The sequence below is a fragment of the Melozone crissalis genome, unplaced genomic scaffold (genome assembly GCF_028551555.1).
Source record: "Melozone crissalis strain CALT ecotype California unplaced genomic scaffold, PUWL_Pcris_2 ptg000045l_1, whole genome shotgun sequence".
NCBI lineage: Eukaryota > Metazoa > Chordata > Aves > Passeriformes > Passerellidae > Melozone > Melozone crissalis.
In genome coordinates, this window is record NW_026535823.1 from 6,526,569 (window position 1) to 6,545,225 (window position 18,657).

The 18,657-nt window shown below is 48.5% G+C and overlaps 1 protein-coding gene across 1 annotated transcript in view; it reads right to left on the reverse strand.

Annotated features, from left to right (window-relative positions):
* The window catches only part of PAPPA2 (pappalysin 2), an 87,857-nt gene that overhangs the window by 28,577 nt on the left and 40,623 nt on the right, over positions 1-18,657 (reverse strand). The window contains exons 9-15 of the mRNA XM_054286254.1: positions 18,317-18,408; positions 17,863-18,056; positions 16,609-16,743; positions 13,115-13,250; positions 12,726-12,948; positions 3,658-3,829; positions 923-1,100 (exon numbers count right to left, since the gene is read on the reverse strand). Coding sequence (XP_054142229.1) covers positions 923-1,100; positions 3,658-3,829; positions 12,726-12,948; positions 13,115-13,250; positions 16,609-16,743; positions 17,863-18,056; positions 18,317-18,408 — 1,130 coding nt within the window. The remainder of the gene's footprint in view (positions 1-922; positions 1,101-3,657; positions 3,830-12,725; positions 12,949-13,114; positions 13,251-16,608; positions 16,744-17,862; positions 18,057-18,316; positions 18,409-18,657) is intronic.

The window sequence follows — 18,657 nt, forward strand, 5'->3', positions numbered from 1 at the left end:
CCTCAGCTGACCAACCCAAGGCAATGGGCATCAGTTCATGCAGAATTTGTGTTGTTGACATTTGCATGCTTACCCATTGATCAGCCTGCTCTGGGGATCTGCCACCATCCTCCCTGTCATGAAATGGGACCTTAATTCTCTGCAGTTTTTGATCCTTAGATTTAAGGTTTTTTCTTTTACAATAAGTAAACAATTCTCATACATTTCAGCTATAAATGTCTCCATAAAGTAGGGCACCCATTAAAATGATTTGTTGTATGTGATTTTTTCAGAGCAAAGGCACTGGTGGAAACTCACAAAGTCCCAATGCTTGAAGCTGTCAAGGCAATTCCCCTGAAATCCCATCCAGCTCAGCCCCTGCGTAGACAGAACAGTAGCTCTCTTTCTCTGACTTGGCTCAAAAAATTCCTGTGGCTACTGATGGAGTCGTCAGAATGAAAGCCAGGCCATGGTGTGTCTGGGTGGTGAACATCTCCCAGACTGCTCTACAGCTGTGGGCATCAGTCTCTATGGCTTCATACAGCCCCAGCCCCCTGAACCACAGGCTTCCCCACAGCCACCAGGCACAGAGCCACTGCTGGCTCTCTCAAGCCCTCTGTGTCTGCCTGCATGTTTCTTGTCTCCATCACTGTAATACTGGAGGCTGGACCAGTTATCAGGAGAGGACATCACTACACCCTGAGCTGGATGGATCAGGGCTGCCTGCCAGGGGATGGGAGTCAGGGGGAATTATCCTCACACTAGGATGTCTCTGTTCCAGGGGGAGGGATACCCATCATTTTGGGAAGTATCTCAAGATCTCATCTAGCTGGCAAATCCAGGACAAGTGAGAAATTCCAAATTCTATTTGAACTGCTTGGGACAGGCATGGAAATGTGGCATCACAAAGGGCGGTTAAAAGTGTTGACACTCCAGAGCATACCTTGAAGCTTGGCTGGGGGGATGCAGGAGAAGGAGCATCTCTGCAGGTAGGTGGTCCCCAGAGGGCAGGAGAACTCGGCATAGTACACAAGGGACTGGTCAGGGACACGGCAGTCAACAGGGTCACAAGTCACAGATCTGTCCCACCGTCCCCAGCTGCACGTCAGCATCACCTCCTGCTGCAGAAAAAGCAAAGCTCCATCAGAATACTGAGGAGAGCTCTGATCTACGGCTGTGCCACCACAGCAGAAAGGTCCAACCAGGGCTCAGGATGAGGAGAGCACTCCAATATTTTTCCTCCCCCTTTCTCCCCACTCTGGACAGCGAATCACGAAGCCCTGACCAGTTCACAGGGAGATGTGTGGGCTGTGAGAGCAGGAAATGTGCCTTGGGGTAACAATCCAGGCACTGTGCATGCTACATCGTCTGGGTGGTACCAGCCCCCATTAGGGAGAAAAGGGAAGTCCCCTCAAGATTCACTGAAACCTCTTGAGCTAAGCTATTTCCAGCTGGATGTGCTGCAATTTCCTCCCTTAAAAGATCAAGTCTTACTTTAACTGTTGTCAGAGAACTCTTCTGTTGATTGTTTTTCCTTAAATGTACCAATTCCCTCATGCCTCAGCCCACAGACCCCAATGAAATCATTTAACCTCATTTACAAATCCTAATTGCACAGCCCTTCTTACTCAGAACTGCCCAAGATCAAAAACCACCATGATCCCACCACTAAATATGGTCAACACGTGCTACAGACTTCATCAAAATTGAGGGGTGGATGATGGCTTGCTGTGAGCAACCTGGTTTAGTGGAAGGTGCTCCTAGCCACAACAGGGGGGTTGGACTAAGTGATTTGTTAAAGGTCCCTTCCAACCCCAATTGTTCTATGATTTCCATTCCCAAACTGCAAATCCCAGTGCAGCAGTCCTCAGCCAGGGGCTGCACACCAATGCTCCTGATGTCCCTTCCTGGCTGGTACAGTCACACTGCTGGTGCAGCTGAACATGTGACCTATCATCTCAACCAGCAGGTTTTGGTTGAACCTGGATGTGGTGGCTCTGAAGCACATCACTAAATTTCAGCCTGGCACTCCCAAATGTGCAGCAGGATCCTAGTCTAGCTGTACTAGCTGGAGAGGATGCTCAGGAGAAGGGCTGTGTGCATTTTCCTAAATAGGGTTACAAGCCTGTAGCTGTGATATTTTCTGAAAAATCCTCTCCTTGAGATTTTTTCTCCTGAGAAGCTGAGAGGCCTCAGGAACAAAATGTAAACAATGATTATCTGCTGCTGTGGAATGCAACAGGTGGATCTGTGATTGGTCTCATGTGGTTGTTTCTAATTAATGGCCAATCACACTCCAGCTGTCCAGACTGTCTTGGTCAGCCACAAGCCTTTTCTATTCTTAGCTAGCCTTCTGATGAAATCCTTTCTTCTATTCTTTTAGTATAGTTTTAATATAATATATATCATAAAATAATAAATGAAGCCTTCTGAAACATGGAGTCAACATTCTCATCTCTTCCCTCATCCTGGGACCCCTGTGAACACTGTCACACAAGCCAGACACCATTGTAATACCACTGGAGAGCTCAGGGCAAGGCCCTTGCAAGCTGCCCTCTGCTGTGACAGCCACTTGGTAGAACTCTGTTCACAAGTTTCCCATCTCACTGCCAGACACAGGAAAGCTGTCACCCGAGGCAGATTCATTTTGTGTGGTTTAATTTCGGAGAATGGGAACATTTTGTTTTCCCTGGGCAGGCCCAGTGGCCATGCAATTAACAAGTCCCGGTGATGAGCAGTGCATCTCCAGCTGCCCTGCTGCACTTCCCAGTGCTCACCTCTCCTCTGGCCAACACTGCAGCACGGGGAACCTGCCTGCCAGTTGTCAGAGGCAGATCTCCAAGGAGAGGAAATGTCACCATCCTGACACAGCCCAACTCACTTCTGTCTGTCTGCCCCAAGCAAGTTCACATTCTGGCTCAGTCTGGCATGTAAGACCAGCTCAGCCCCAGAGACTCCTGTTTCCCCCTCCAGAAACAGCCCAAGGACAGGACACTGTGTCCTCCCCCCTGCCAAGGTGACTGCCTGGACCAAGGCAGTGCAGCTCCCAAGGACACATCATCCCAGGTCTCCTCAGTCAACAGCTAAGAGCTGTGCTGCCTCCTGGCTTTTATGAGGTAACTCCCAACCCTCTGGAAAGTGGGACAAACTCTTTCACGGTGACCCCTGTGCCATTATTGCAACACAACACAAAGGAAGAAAAGCTCTCCATGCTCTCAGCTGCCTCTAAATATAGTTGCTCTGCAATGACTTCATTTTTTCCTGAGCCACTAACTTCAGCTTTAAGAGAGAAAACATCCCAGGGATGTTTAACCCTCCAAGCAATGCCCATCTGGAGAGCAGAAATATCCACCTCTCCTTCTGCTGGAGTGCATCCCCTTGACATGGGGATGCTCTGCAGCACCTTTCAGCCTGGCAGAGCTGTGCTCTGCAGACAACACTGGACTGGGAGAACCAGCACTGCAGCAAGGGAAAGAGAGGGATCTCCAGAGCAGAAACACCAGCCATGAGCACAGGGGTCCAGCACTGGAGCTTCATTGAGCTGGGATGTGTTGGGAAAGCAGCAAAAGGGTTGGGGCTGGAGGAACGAAGTGTTCTGTGCTCTCTCCAACCACCTCAGGGCGGTTAAATCTTTTTTATCTAAGTCTTAGTCCCATGGGCCATCCTGAGGCCACTCACCTGCGTGGAGCCCAGCCTCTTCCCACCACTGGAGTGGAGGACAAATCCCTTTTCACAGGAGACAGCACACGCCATGTGCCCTGGGCCATCCGAGCTGCAGTTGAGGCTGGCAGCGTGAGCGAGCAGTGGCTGCGTGCAGATTCCTGATCCCTCACAGGCACCGTGGGCACAGCTGTGGAGGAGAACACACAAGGGATCAGCTGGGGTCCCAGGGCTACTGCAGCAAGGCAGGGCTCTCTCCAGGTGGCACTTGTGTGGAGTGAATGCTCAGCAGGTCACAGATGCCTAGAGATGCTCATCCATCCCTCACAGCTTCTCCCAGATTTGAAGTCCCCTGACAATGATGCCAGAGACTTCATCCCAAGCCCAGCCCACACCTTCCCACCAACCACCACCATGTTCTTTCAAGCTGATGAAAGGAGGCACAGCTCAACAATATTCCGAAATTCGTGCCCCCTGCACACAGGTTTCAGGACAGCACTGCAAATTCTTTCACTAGCTTATATTTCCAGAGTGTGCACACAGCCTGGCACCAAAGGGGGGCTCACTGCAGGTAGGTCAAGAGAACAAAAGCAGGGAGGTGACCAGGAGAGGGGAGGCAGAAGGAATACCTTTGTATACCTTTAGAATCAGGTGTGTCAAACTCTGTACAGAACACTGGAGAATCCACAGATGATTCTCCATCTGCAAGGAAAGCTAAGAGGAAACCTCTGCAAATATTAGGGGATAATCCCTGAGATGTTCTTCAGATCCTGCGCAGTCCCCCTTCACATCCATACAGCTACACCACAGCCTGTGGTGGAAGGGAGAAGCTGGATGTACAACTGGCTCCCCAGCCCCACTCCTGTCACCCTCGCCCCCCTCTGCTCTGATGGTTTTCAGCACCTCTGCTCTTCCCACAGGCCAGCACAGCACCCCAAACCTGTGCATGCTGATGCCAGGCCTCTTTGGGATCAACACATACCTGCACCTGTCCAGCTCTACAGCCTCAGCTGTGGCCACAAAGGTGAGATGTAGCTCAAAGGAGGAATAACCTTCCCCTCAGCACCAATGCAAGTTACAGAAGGTGCCAGGAAAGTCTGAAATGCATCACCCATGCCTCCTCACTTCAGCAGCTTCCCACTGAGGAGCAGTCATTAAGTACTGACTATTTAAGCATCACAATTCCATAATGAGAACCAGTGTGGGTCAAGGGGTTGTGATCTCCATCAGTGAAATGCCGCCCATTGATTAATTACCTGGGATGGAATTAGGAAAAAGACATAGGGCAGTACAACAGCTCCCACGCCCTGGTTACCCACCAGTCTGGCTTTATCTGTCACCAAGTGATAAAGGTGCAGCACTGATCTCAGCCAGGGACAGAGGTGCTGCACTCCAGGCAGTAACTGGGGAGAGAAGGGAGGCAGCTGTACCTGAATGCCTCTCTCTCCTCTGCTCCCTGCCTGGCACAGGGCTGCTGCTGCTGTTTTCAGGCACTGCCTTTCTCCCAGTGAGGCAGAGGCCTCTGCCTCCAGCCTTTACTCAACATTTCCAGCCAAGGATGCACAGAGCTAGAAATACCACAAAAGACATGCACACAAAAAACAAAAAATCAACAAACCCCAAAAAAGCCCAGCTCGGTGCCGACGCAGACGTTAAGGGAACGCAATGTGCTGTTGACTCTGGACAAGTCCACCGAGCCAAAGGCATGGTGGAAACCTGCAGGCCACAGCCCTGAAAGAGCCGGTGGGCACAGGAGGGGACCACAAAGGAGAACAAGAAGAAAGGGGCTGTTTTTTCAATGCAGACCTGTTTATGAAGTGAGAAATGGTTTCAGGGCAGCTGCTGCAAATTCTTTCACTAGCTTATATTTCCATTTGCTTCCTTTTTAAAGAATTTGTTTTATGAGTGCAGCATTTGTCAGGTCATTAGCTTCTGAGGGCATCTGTTACCAATTGTAGCCCTCTCCCCTCCCCTCCCGCAGTCACCTTCTCTGGGCAGTTGCTCTGCTCCCTGCCTGTGCCCCTGGCTCATACTTGCTCCCATCCCCAGTGATGGAACCACTGTCCTGAACTTCCTTGTGTGGAAGGAATACATGTCCTCTTTCCAGCCTTGCTTCTCCATTCCATCTCCTTCCTTGTCAGCCATGGGTACAACATGGAGATGCACCTTTCCACTAGACCAGGTTGCTCCAAGCCCCCTCCAAACTGGCCTGGAACACTTCAAGGAACGGGGCAGCCACAGATTGACAGTGCCAGGCCATCCCCACCCTCACAGCTGATGGTCAGGGCGTTGGGATCTGGGGCATGTGCCCATCACAGCACTGGGGATGTGCCAGGGTGTGCCCTGGCACCTTCCAGATGCATCCAGGCCAAGTGCTTGGCTGGAGCAGCCCTGCTGGTGCTGATGGAAAGACAGCACGTTGTCTGGGGCAGCCCTGGCAGCTGGGACAATGCTGTTATTAAATAAAAGTTAAATGAAGCGCTAATCCTTCTGAGCGCTACCGGGGACGTTTTGGTTTTCCACCAGTTCAGAAATGCAACCAGCAGTGTGGTACAAAGTAGATCAAGATATCAGCAAGTTTCTTAAGGATTATAAATACAGAATATTACATAGGGTAGTTATGCATAAAAGATTGATAACTACAGGTCATAACAACAAAATATTTTTATGTACATCACATATATATATATGCTCATGCGCATGTTCTGTATGTGCATATAGATATATTCTAGAAATAATAGAAAACTTTGGGTTAGAATAATGACCTTTCTCTTTGCCCCCAAAGATGACTAACTTAGCACTATTTTCTCTGTGTTTAACAACACACCTAGCCCTACAAATACCCACTAGATTTTATTTTGGAAATGATCTGAGCCTGATCAGCTCAAGTTCTGAGAAAGCGTGCTCATTCTACACCTTACTTTGAAGTCTGGTGCTGCTGTTCCAGACCTGAAAAGGAGCTCACATCACTGAAAGCTGTCTGATTTTCTCAAATATGTCAATAATCTTTAAAAAATATATACCAACCCTACCAACAAACATTGCCTTGCTTGCTCCCTTTATCAGCACCATCACTGCTATCCCTGCTGTACTTGGGACCAGGACACTTCTGAGCCTGATGGTGAACAAGTGCAGGTCAAAGGAGAAAAAAGCCCTGTGACCTGGCCCCATCATGATCCACATGCTATGCCAGGGCTGGGGTAAAGTGATGGAATAAATCACAGCTCCCAGGCCCTGGAACACCCTAACAAAGGCTGGACAAGGAAATGGTGCAGTTAGCCCAGTTCTGATCTCAGCATGAAGGAGCTCTTTCTGCTTTTGATGATAAATGAAATTCCTGTATCACAGCTGCAAACTCCTGACTTCTGCCCATTTCTGATTCAGGCCATATAAGATGTGGGACAAGCCAATATTTTTTTACTTTTTTTCTGCCCGAGACATCAAAAAAAAATTTCCACTTCCATCCCAGCATCTTTTGAAGCTCAAACTAATGATTTGTCAACAACATTTTTACAAAATACCAAGGTTTTTCTCCTAACTTATTTTATGTCAGCACAAGCCTGCACGATGCTCTGGGCTCACCAAGTCCCATAACTTATACATCAAAGAAAGTTTCAGGTCTGGAAATCTGTGAAATTCTGCCTGGTGATGGCCCTAAATGCTCCAGAACTGTAAGAGCTTTGTTCTGAAATGGGAACAATTCTATAAACTAGAGCAAAACTTTTCCTTTGGGATCCTTCATCCTTCTAGAACAAAAGCAGGCAGTCACTACCAGCAACAGAGCATGTGAAGCCAGTGGTGGCAAAGCTAGTAAGGTAACACTACTTTGTTGTGACAAATCCCAAATTCCGAAAAGCTGAATTTTCATGTTTTACTGCAACTACTTAATGCATCACAGAAAATACTGATGGATTTACCCACATCAAACCAAGCCAAGTCAAAAGCAGTGCAGCTGTCTGAGCATAATAAATCATCTATACATTGCTGTGGTGTCTACTCAGGCTTTCAACCCCAAGATTGCTGCTGAAACATCCCTTATCATCAAGCTCCAGCTCTTTACAGCGGAAACTTGTAAGCTCTTCTCATGGTGCAAATTTTTGGGAGAGGGGGTTATAGGAGATGTTGACAGAAAAGTAAAGGCTTTGGCCAAATCTCCTGAAGTTAGAAGTCATCCCTGCACATACTCTGGTGGAGTCTGGATTGTAGCACTCAACATCAGTGAGATAAAAAGGTGTTTACCCCAATGCGGTCTAGCAGGAGAGAATAGCTAGGAAATGAGAAAAGGTGTTTTGGAAATACTTGGGAATGTCTCCCTCCAGGCAAGGTGAAAGGTCTCACTTTTCCAGTAAATCTGATGGCAGGCATCCTTGTGGCAGCAGGCTGCGTGTACAGACCCAACGGTGGTGATGCTTCTTGATCACAATCTGCACTGAGGTTGCCATCTCAAGAAAAGGTGTTTGCTTCTCTACGTGACTCCAAAAGAAACTTGGCAAAAAGCACCATCCCTGTGAGTCATCTGCTGTCATCCGCCTCAGAGACAGAGAGAAGGCACCAGCAAGGCATCAAATGACCCGCTGGCCCCTCCAGAGCCATAGTGGAAAGGGGAAAAAAAGAAGGAAGAGCACATAATGTATTTCCAGACAGGTCCTTTCCATGTTTTTGTGTTGTTGTTCACCACACCAAAATAGTTGCATGGAAAATGAGGTTGAATGGGATGTCAGGTTTGGTGTAGTCACCTTCCCAACCTCAGCCAGGACAGCCTGTACCCAAAGAACATCTTTATCCATATCCCATCTCCACAGGACCACACTCCACCTCATTTTCTCATCTTGTGCAGAGGAATTAATTTCTGAGCCACATCCGTCACCATGAAAGACATAAAAATAGCAGAAGGATTTCAAAAGGGAGCTGGAAGCAGAAGCCATAGTTGGGCTGCAAGACTTATGCTGTAAGATTTAAGGAGGAAAAAATATTTATCATGACAGAGAGGAGATAGTGAGGGGATCTGACATCTCTGTGCAGACACATAGACACAGAAAAGTTGTCTGTCTGCTGGCAGGAGGCAGTCAGACCTTTCTGACAAGGATGGAGCAAAAGCAACAACTTTCATCTTGAAATCAGAGGCACCTTCTCAGCAGAGAGGGTTACTGGATATGAGAATAGCTCAGCAGGGGTGATGGTGTGCTCATCACCTCCTGCAGCTTGTGAAAGGAGATAAGAGAACCTTCTGAAGGATGCATTTAATCCAGTGCCTGTGAAAAATCCCTGTGCCTATGTGTGACACCAGGAAGGGCAGGGCAGAATGGGGAGACTGGGTTTCTGCTGCAGAAAACCAAGGGCTCTGCTGGCAAACCTGGGGTCTCCCAGTGATTGCTGCCTTCCTCACTGGACATGGGACCTCAACTGGTCTGTGTTGGAACTCACATTGCCTCAATGTATCTGTGAGGTGACACCAAGCACCCTGCTTGAAAGCTGTTCAGTTACTGTGTTGGACTCAAGATCAAACTGGTGAAAAATCTGTGCTGGGAGATATTTTTTTCCCTGGCTATTCTCAGGGAAAGGCAGAAGACATCTTGAGCATTCCCAAAAAAGCCCATATATAGAGCAATAATCTCAAGAAGCCTATTAGACTGCAGAGAGCTAATGGGATGGGGCAGTCCATGAAATGGTGTCTGGCCCTCCAGGGGGTACCTGTGACACCTTCCAGCTGGACATAAATTTAAATTTTAGTTTAAATTAACATTAATAACATATTCTACAGCACAGTCTTGGCCACCACTGCCCATCAGCCAGTCAAGGGACGTGCCAGAGGTCATCAGGCTTTGATGCTGGAGGAGAAGCACCTCTAGAGGTCTCAAAGGCAGAAGTGAGCCCATTCCCCAGGAAAGGTGGTTATCAAGACCCTGGAAACACAGAATTATTTAGGCTGGAGAAGCCCTGTAAAATTAAGGCCAGCCATTAATCCAGCAGTGCCAAGGCCACCACTACCCTATGTCCCCAAGTCCCACATTTACATGTGTTTTAAATCCCTCCAGAGACAGAGACTCCATCCATGGGGCACCCTAAGCCAGAGGCAAAGAATCAGGATTTTACAGTCCCTTCCAACCCAAACTATTCTACATTTCTGTGAAATAAGACACCAGCATGTCTACCAGGGTGCCCATAAATCTTCATGCCATCAGACATGCAGCCCATAAATTGACCCTGCATAAATTTGGTGCCTGGAAGAAAGAAAAACCAAACAACACCTGTTTGTGAAACAGCCCTCTCTGCTGAATAAAGTTTGTAAATTGAAAACAGGTAAACAACTCCCTCTTCCATCTAATTTTCTCTCCCTCACCTCAATTTTTCATACTACAGGAATCCAAACCCAACTCCCCTTGATGCCTTACACCCACTTTTGCACTTTTGGGGAAGCAGAGGAGAGTTTGCACACAGGAGATACAAACACAAAGCAGATCACCTATTGTAGCACCTTTCCTGTGAACCCACGCAGGCATTTCCCAGCATATGTGAACATAAAATCAAACACACTGAAAATAAAAGCAAGCTAAAAATACACATAACAGAGTAAATGAAAAATGTGCCCCCGGTTCAGTGTATAGCCTGCACCAAGTTAAACAGGAGGGACTGTGGCTCAGTTTAAAAATGCAAAGAAAAGGATGAAAGCCTGAAGCTTTGGGTCTCCTGGGTGGAAATGTGTTAAAAGTCTGATTTCTGCTTGACCTCATGAGGTTGTGATTGGGAGCAGAATGCACAGACAAGCCCTGATCTGCTGCCAGAGACAGCAGAGAGGGGTTCCTGGGAATGGCAGTGGGGACACTGCCCTGCTTTGCTCTGCAAGTGCTCTGCCAACCTTCAGCACCTCAAAAGGTGACATTTTCTTCAAAACAAGTGTGCACTTTTCTAGAGGCAAACACCTGTTGCACCCTGACCTGGAGAAAGCTGCATTTCATCAGCACAAACACCATCTCTATGTTTTCCCCAGCCTGCAAAGCACGGCAAGATCCTTCAAGATGAAAGATGCTACAGAAATACCAACGTGTCACATATTTATTATTTTGGCAGTGAGCATTTCTAGGCTGAGGGCAGGAAATCTCATTTCTTTGTTGCTTTTGTTACTGTCCTTTCTCAGGTTATTTTGGGAAAGCCCTCGCCCGCACGTACTGCGTACATGAGGCTGCTGCGTGCTCACGGTCAGTCCAGCTCTCTGCGGCAGGAACATGCATGTCCTGGGCTCTTTCACAGTCAAATGTCTCCCAGCCTATCAAGATTTTCTATTCCTCGATTTTTATAGGGGATTTCGCCCCCTGCTCACCACCAGAATCCACAGATTATTGCAGTATTTTTATATACTATCTCCAAAAGTAATGCATTGCAGTATTTTTAAAGGTTAACAATTAATTTCATATAATTACCTTATATAAAATTAATTGTTAACCTTTAAAAATACTGCACTACTTTTGGAGATAGAATAGGTTTTAAAAATATAATAAAGGGAGCATACTTGAATGTTTCCTGACTTAACAGAGGAAGATACTTTATTTTCAGTGTGGCTACTCGAGGCTGTAAGCCTAACCTCCCCACCCTGAATATTCAAGACTTCAATTCTGAAGATCAATACTCTAAATAGAATTTTCTACTCTGAAAACTTTGGGAATCTGATTTGCTTTGAGTATTTGCTAAGGGCACACACATAATCTGCAATTCCAGCATACTGCTGTGAAGTCAAGGCCATGGGGAGCCAAGGAGAGGGCAAGAAGAGAAGACGAGACACGAGGATCCTGCTGGGCCCCTGGAAAAGGGACACAGCTTGGTGTGCCTTGGCAATACAGGAACTGGCTTGTGCTTCAGCTATAATGTGACTTTTATGAAGAAAACATCTATTTTCCTTTCTATTTGCCCCTGTATGGGGATCTCCTCATCCCCAGTCAATGCTCAGCTGTGTCCAGTGAGTCTTTTCTTCCTTGCAGTCACTTCTCAGGGGAAGGGGGAAGCTCTCAAGCAACAAGAATGCAAGATTATTTTAAGGGATGAGAAAATGTAATTGAAAAACCACATCAGTTGGCCACAGTCTTAGAAGCATGTGGGTACATTGCTGTAACAGCTACCAGGAGGAAACACGCTGCATTTCAGGTGAACACTGATCTTTTAATGTAAGGTTGAGAATAATATTTATATACTGACTCACTAAGATTTATGTTTCTGTATAAATCACACATGCACTTAAAAAAAAAAAAAAAGTAAAAAGCAACTTCAGGATATTCATGGCTTCCAGAATTCTACATAAATCAACTGTACCACAATCCCACAGGCTTTAAGACAAGCACACACTCTCATTTGTTATCAGGGATGTTCACCCTCATGATCCAGGCCATCAACAGAAGGAACATGACAAGAACAGTGATGAGATGACCCTGGACAAAGCCCTTCTGTGCTGAAGAAGACCAAAGCTCCAGCAAAGCTCAACTCAAAAATCAGTATTCCCAGTGGTGTGGTTTGAGTAACTGGCTGAACTGGAGCCCTGGATCAGCACATGTAGCTTCAGGGAGCCTGGGATCTGGAAGCAAAGCCAGACCTGGCAGATTTGAAGTGCTGAGGCCTCTGTTGGCATTATCACCACATTCAGCAGGGCAGTGTGAGACTCTGTGAGGGGCCTGGATGGACTGGGAGCGAGAACAGAAAGCATGAGGAGAGCTCCATCCCCACCTTCAGCAACGGAATGGAATGGATGGAGGTGGAGCTTGTAAAGTAAATGCTGAAGAAGCTTCAGCTTCAGCAAAAACTTCAGTGATAACTCCACAGCCATTTTAAAACTTCTCTTGGTTTTCCCACCAGGAATCAGTCCTTTAGCACAGTTTTCTACAGATGCAGAGGCCATGCACAAAATCTGGTTTCTGCCTTCCCGTTCCGTCCAGCAAGATAAGCAAATCAAGACTCAACACAGCAGATCTTCCAACAATACCTCAAAATCCATCTGAGGACAGTCACAAAGCACTCAATGAGAAGATAAACACTCCAGAACTCAAACACAAATTCCCAGAGGACAGCAGCAACCCTGGGTGCCCTGAGGAGACCATCCCTACCTGTAGCACTGATGGCCACATCCCTCCTGGTGCTGCAGGAGGCAGGTGCTGAGGGGCTCAGAGGAGCCAGGCTGAGCCAGGGTCCTCAAGGCCACAGCTGCAATGCCCACAAGGGGAGAGGAGAAGTTGAAAAGCACTGAAGCAACCTGGGGGAGTGGGTCCTCCTGGCTGTGGGTCGCGTTGATGATGAGGGGGTTGTGCTGACACGACAGCTCGTACGTCCCTGTGAGACAAGGAAAAGAAAGAAGTGACTAGGCCAGCTCCAGGGTTTACATCTGCTCTCCCCACACACCCACAGACCAGCTTGGAGGGCAGGGGACAGCAGTGGGAGGTCCCAGCTGTGGTGGTGGCTCTGGTGTCCCCGTTGGTGTCACCCCAGAGGCTCTCACCCAACGAGCTGTTCTGTCCGTCTGTGTCAGTCAGCTGCACGGCCACCACCGGCTTGGGCTGCTGGCCTGGGACAGAGCCAGGGGAGGCCAGGAAGAGCAGCACAGAGGCGGGCACTGCAGGTCTCTCAAAGCACACCTAGGAAAAAGGGCAGGACACACTCTGAGAGCAGGCACACCAAAAACAGCTGCTCAGAGCCCATACAGGCAAAAGAGAGGAAGAGGCAGCAGGGATAAGGGATCAGAGATCTTGCAGGGCTGCAGAGGTGGGAAGGAGGAAGGAAGGGAGCCAAAACAGTCCTTTCCCTTTGAATTTCCCTTCTTCCTTTTACTAGCTTTCTCCTCAAATATTCAACCCCACCTTGACCTAAATTTATAGCATCTTCACAGCATCCACATTGAGCAAAACCTGGATAACCTCTTTCCTGCTCCCCCTTCACCAGGCTCGGACTGCCACCCCACACAGAGCTGGCCAGGCAAGTGAGACACCCAGGGAAAACAGCTACCAGCCTTGCCACCAAAATATTTCCAATTAAAAAAGCCCTCAAAAAAGACAAAAACCAAAACAAGCCCAAAGAATGCCCCCAGTAGCCACTGCAAGAGCAAACTGTCCACCAGCCAACACGGGGAAAGATTCATGGGAAGAAGCCCTGCCTGCTAGGAAGGAGAGCCAGCAACTTGCTACTTGTCTGCAACCCTGAAGGCAGCTGGAAGTAGCTGGGAAACACATGGCATCAATCATGGCAGAGCAGATGTTCCTTGGAAGAGGACAGAAATGTTTTTCTCCCCCACCCCACTGGTGCTGAGATGTGTTTTGATCGAGATCCTCCCGATACAGTGTTTTTGTGGAATGCTGGCGTGGAGGAAGCTCAGAAATTGGAGGCAAAGGTGTATTTGGAAAGAAGACAAGTCCTGGCTGGCCAGGCACAGCCCAAGGAGCAGACTGTGGGAATGGAGGGGACAACGACGCAATCTGTGATGGCAGCCTCGCCTCAGGGTGGCTCGTGCCACATCAGGCATTGCTCACACACGGGAACAGGAGAAAACCTTGGGCTTCAGCCCGGGGCTCCCACCCTGCAGGGAGGTGCTCATCACCAAGAGCCCCATGAGCAAGGCCCCACTGGTGTCTCCTTGCTCCCTTAGCTAGGGCTTGCTGGCTTAAAGGGCTGCAAGGAGTGGACCAGAGGGCTCCGATGTTTTTATCTGGTATATCCCCACTGTCACCCCCGGTGAGATAAGTGGGGAAAGAAGGGAAAGAAACAGGAAAGCAAGAAGGGAGGAAAAGAAAGAGAGAAGAGCCAGCAGTGCTCATAGACAAGGAGCCCCCCAGGACAGAGCTGTGAAGTCCCAGGGACCTGGAGGATTTGAACCCAACCTCCAAGTGTGGTTCCTCAGGGGAGGAGAGGCAGCTGGAAAAGTCAGGTGAGGCTTTCCCTGGAGTACACATCCTGAGGTGAAGAGTTCTGTCATTCCCTTCCTACATCTGCATGAGGGTGAAAGGTGCTGGCCCCAAGCTAGGCCAATAGCAGCTGCCTTGATTAACATCCCAATCCTTTCCAATACATATTATGTGCTTGGCCGCAGCAGGCTATCTTTTTAATTTTTCTCCCTCCCTCTCCCTGCTTCTTATTTAATTTCCTGCATTACACATCCTGACTTGCTTACAAGTGATTTTGATGTCTTTCCTCATCAGGTGTATTAAAAACTGAGAACAAAGCATGGCTGGAGATCTGCAAATTGTAACAATTCTCATGTGCAGACAGACCCAAGGGGCATGGCAGATGCTGTGTGCAGTGGCACAGACACACATACCTCTTGCTTTAATTACAGCATGACAGTGAGCACAGTAAAACACTGGCACTGGCTTTCCAGAGCACTTGTGGATCCCTGGAAACAGATCAAGATCTGATGGGGATCTCAGCCACCTGGTCTAGTGGAAGGTGCCTCTGCTTATGGCAGTGGGGTTTGAAGTAGAAGGGATTTAATCTCCTTTCCAACCCTAACCATTCTTTGACCCAGCCTTCCTCTTGTTCATTGGTGCCACCTCTTGAGGAGTGATTCCTGCCATCTGATGAGTTTTGTGGTGCAGCTCTAACCCAGGAGACACAGGTGCAACAGGTTTAAAATGGCCCTGGGAGCTGGTGGGCATCAAGCACCCCGTGCACATGGGTACACACATGCACCAACAGCACCACTCCTGTCTGGGCAGGCAGCTGTGCTAGGCAAATTGTCAACAAAAAGCCATCTTTCCTAACCCAACATGTTACCAATCAGGCCAACTCTTAAAAAAAAAAAAAAGGGAAAAAGGGCATATTTATTACTAGTCCATAAATAATTTTATGGGCAGAAAATAATAGCACTCCTAGAGAGAGCACAGAGAACCAGTAATGAAAGTCTTTAGTATAAACATCCATAGAGGAAGAGGACTGACCACAAGCTCCAATAAAAGTGTAACATGTTTTAACCCCTGCTGAGAAGTGGAGAGCAAGCTTTCATCTAGGTAAGGCCAAGGGGGAGGATTACTGCTTTCCCGTCAGCACAGGAGGAAAGGAGGCACGTTTGTCAGGGCCAGAGACTGAAGCCACAAACTGCACACAGACAAGGAAGAGAGGGAAAATTAGAAGGTTAAGGAAGTTGTTTTGGAGAGACAGAGGACCTCAGAGCAGTACCCATGTTTGTCGACTGAGGTTTGATGATTCAGAGTTGTCCGAGCATCTGGGGGAAGAGGCCTTCTCTAGAGAACTCGACCAAAACAGGGCGAGCTGCCCCTCAGAGTGCACAGGGAGCAGCATGCCAGAGCCTGGCTTTCCAGCAACACCAGGCAGCAGCCACAAAACCTCTAAACTGTGCCTGTGGTCAGAAACCCAACGCTGTAAAAATCCCAGCGGCCCAACCCTCAGCCCTGCTCCGTCCCTCTCCTCTCTCTACCTGCTGGGATGGAGGGGTTGGACCCTCCCAGGGGCAGCCCCTGAGCCCCTGTTGGGCTGCAGGACCAACATCCTGGGGCACAGAAATGCCACCTCTGCTCTGGAGCCATCACAAGGACCTGGTTGCTGTGGGCTTGGGGTGCTCAGGACCCCTCAGGATGGCAGAGGATATCCAGCTGCTCTCCTGCTGGAACAAAGGCAACCAGGACTTCAAACACAGCCTGTACCTGCCCTTTGGGGGTGTTAAAGCACACCTTGACTGCAGTGGAGAGTCAGGAGCAAGTTGTTTCTCAGCCTCCAGGCATTTCTGTGGTATTTTGGTTTCATGCACAGTCCTTCTCCTGGCAATCTGCCCCAGGATGGGTTTGCTGCTCACAGCGGGAATGGGGCAACTAGGACAGATCCAGACACAGGTATTTTGGGATTTACAAAGAGTGCAGTACCATATGGAGTACTGCATGACTAGTTTTACAGGTTGCTGTAACTCCTACAGGATAGAAATGGATGGGTTTTGTCACCAGAGCTGGGTAAAGACAAATCCTTTGTGCCTGACCACACACCCTCACTTACCTTGAGCCAAACTCCCTCATCACCCAAAAGCATCTTCTCATTTGGGTCCTGAGCATTCTCTTGGCTGGGAGCACAGGGAAACCAAGCAGCCTCCAACAGGTCCCTTGGCACCTCATTAAGGTGGGATTTACATACCTGAAAGGAGAGATTTATTTCAACCCAGATGGTTGCAAGGAAAGGAGAGAAAAATAGCACCTACAAAACTTCAAGGAAGATTGACCAAGTGTTGGGAAGGACCCCAAGGTGGCTCTTAGCATGAAGACAGTGAGGATGGGGCTTCCTAAGGGACATCTCACTGCCCACACATTTGCCCAGGAGACCTTTGCCATTTTGGAGTGGTGTAAATGTGTTGTTTAAGCATCTCATGGCATCTGTGGGGCTGAGTAACAAACCATGAGCCAAGCTGTGAGCTGGCAGGTGAGACCATGGCATCCTAATTTTGGCTGGGCTCACAAGATACAAAGGTGTGATTCACTAGCCTGAATAACACTCTTCTGCTCCATGTCTGTGGGCATCCCAGACATCCCCACAGGCCTGACAGACAAAACCTGGGAGATACAGGTGTCATTGGGAAGGAACAGACACCTGAGCCCAAGGCACCCCATCAGACATGTATCTGGGCAGTTTAATCCTGCTGAAGGTCTCAAGAAGATCATTCTTCTCATCAAATCAGTAGAAACATATGTGTAAAGGGCTAAATGTGATCTCTTTACATATTTCTTGCCTTTCTTCAGCTTGCTAGGAAAGAACATGCACACCACGTTAACACCAATCAGGCAAAATCCCCTCCAGGCTCTGCTCCAAAGCCCATATGAAAGATGGGAATTCTCCCATTGATTTTTCCTTGGCTCCAGATCAGAGGGCTTGGGAGCAGTACAGATGCTGATGTGTGTGTGATTTCATCCTTTCAGGCCCTGACCTTATAAGGTATCAGACTGACAGGATTTTTTTTTTTTAAAGCCAACAGTGGGACAAGTCACATGCTCCAAGCTGAGCGTTTGGCTGGTGGGATGGGGTGGTCACTGCTCAGTGAAATGATGGCTGGGGAGGTGCTCCCTGCAGGATGAAGCACCTCTCCATGAACTGCAGCTCCTGAACTCAGGGACTGATGCAAGAGGAGGGTGAGCAATGCCCAGGTCTTCCACTCAGTCCCTGGTTGGGAAGATAATAATCAATGAGTGCTTGCAGAGCTGATTTTGTTTGTGCCTTCCCCAGCACAGACTTTGTCATTTTTTTGTCCATGAATTCACTCACCTTCACCACAGGCTCTCCAGTGACCAGGGAAGCAGGGCAGGACCTTGCATCCTGATGGGAGGAGTAGGCTCTCACTGCCCACAGATCCACAAACCCCTCAGGAGTGTGGGAGCCACAGTCCAGCATGCTGCTTGTCCTCTCAAAGGGCTCACACACACCATCCCCATCGTGAACGTAGCACAGGCTTGGCTCCCCTGCAGGGAGAACAGGGATGAGCTGCTTACAAACCAGGCCCCAGCCACACACTTCTCTCATTATAAGAGATCTGCTGTCTCATTAGCCTGGGGTTTTTCCCACCACAAGATCCATGGATCACTCCAGCTGCAAATCCAGGTTCTGCTGTGATGAGGTGCATGGCCCTCTGCTCTAAGGAGCTATGTGAATAACACAGTTTTGGCTCCTGCCTCAAAAGGAGCCAATCCATTTGGGCCTGTCTCAATCCAGTTGGACTCACCAACACAGTTGAAGCCTTTTTCCTTTTTACACTTCCTGGAACAGCCATCTCCATCCAGCAAGTCCCCATCATCACATTCCTCCTCCAGGCTCCTAAGAGGGCAACAGCCAGATGTATTATTACCACCTTTGACTCAACACCCATCTCTGTGCTCCTGCCCAGTCATCAGTGAGGACCCCTTATCTTGGTTCTGTTTCCACAGAAGCAGTTCAAAAGGCAGAACTACACATGAAATTAGACAGAGAAGAGAAAACACCTTGCCAGGGGATAAAAAGAGGCAGAAGCCACAGCATTTGGGAGCAGACATTATTGTACTGTGACTTTGCTGTAAAACCTGAGGC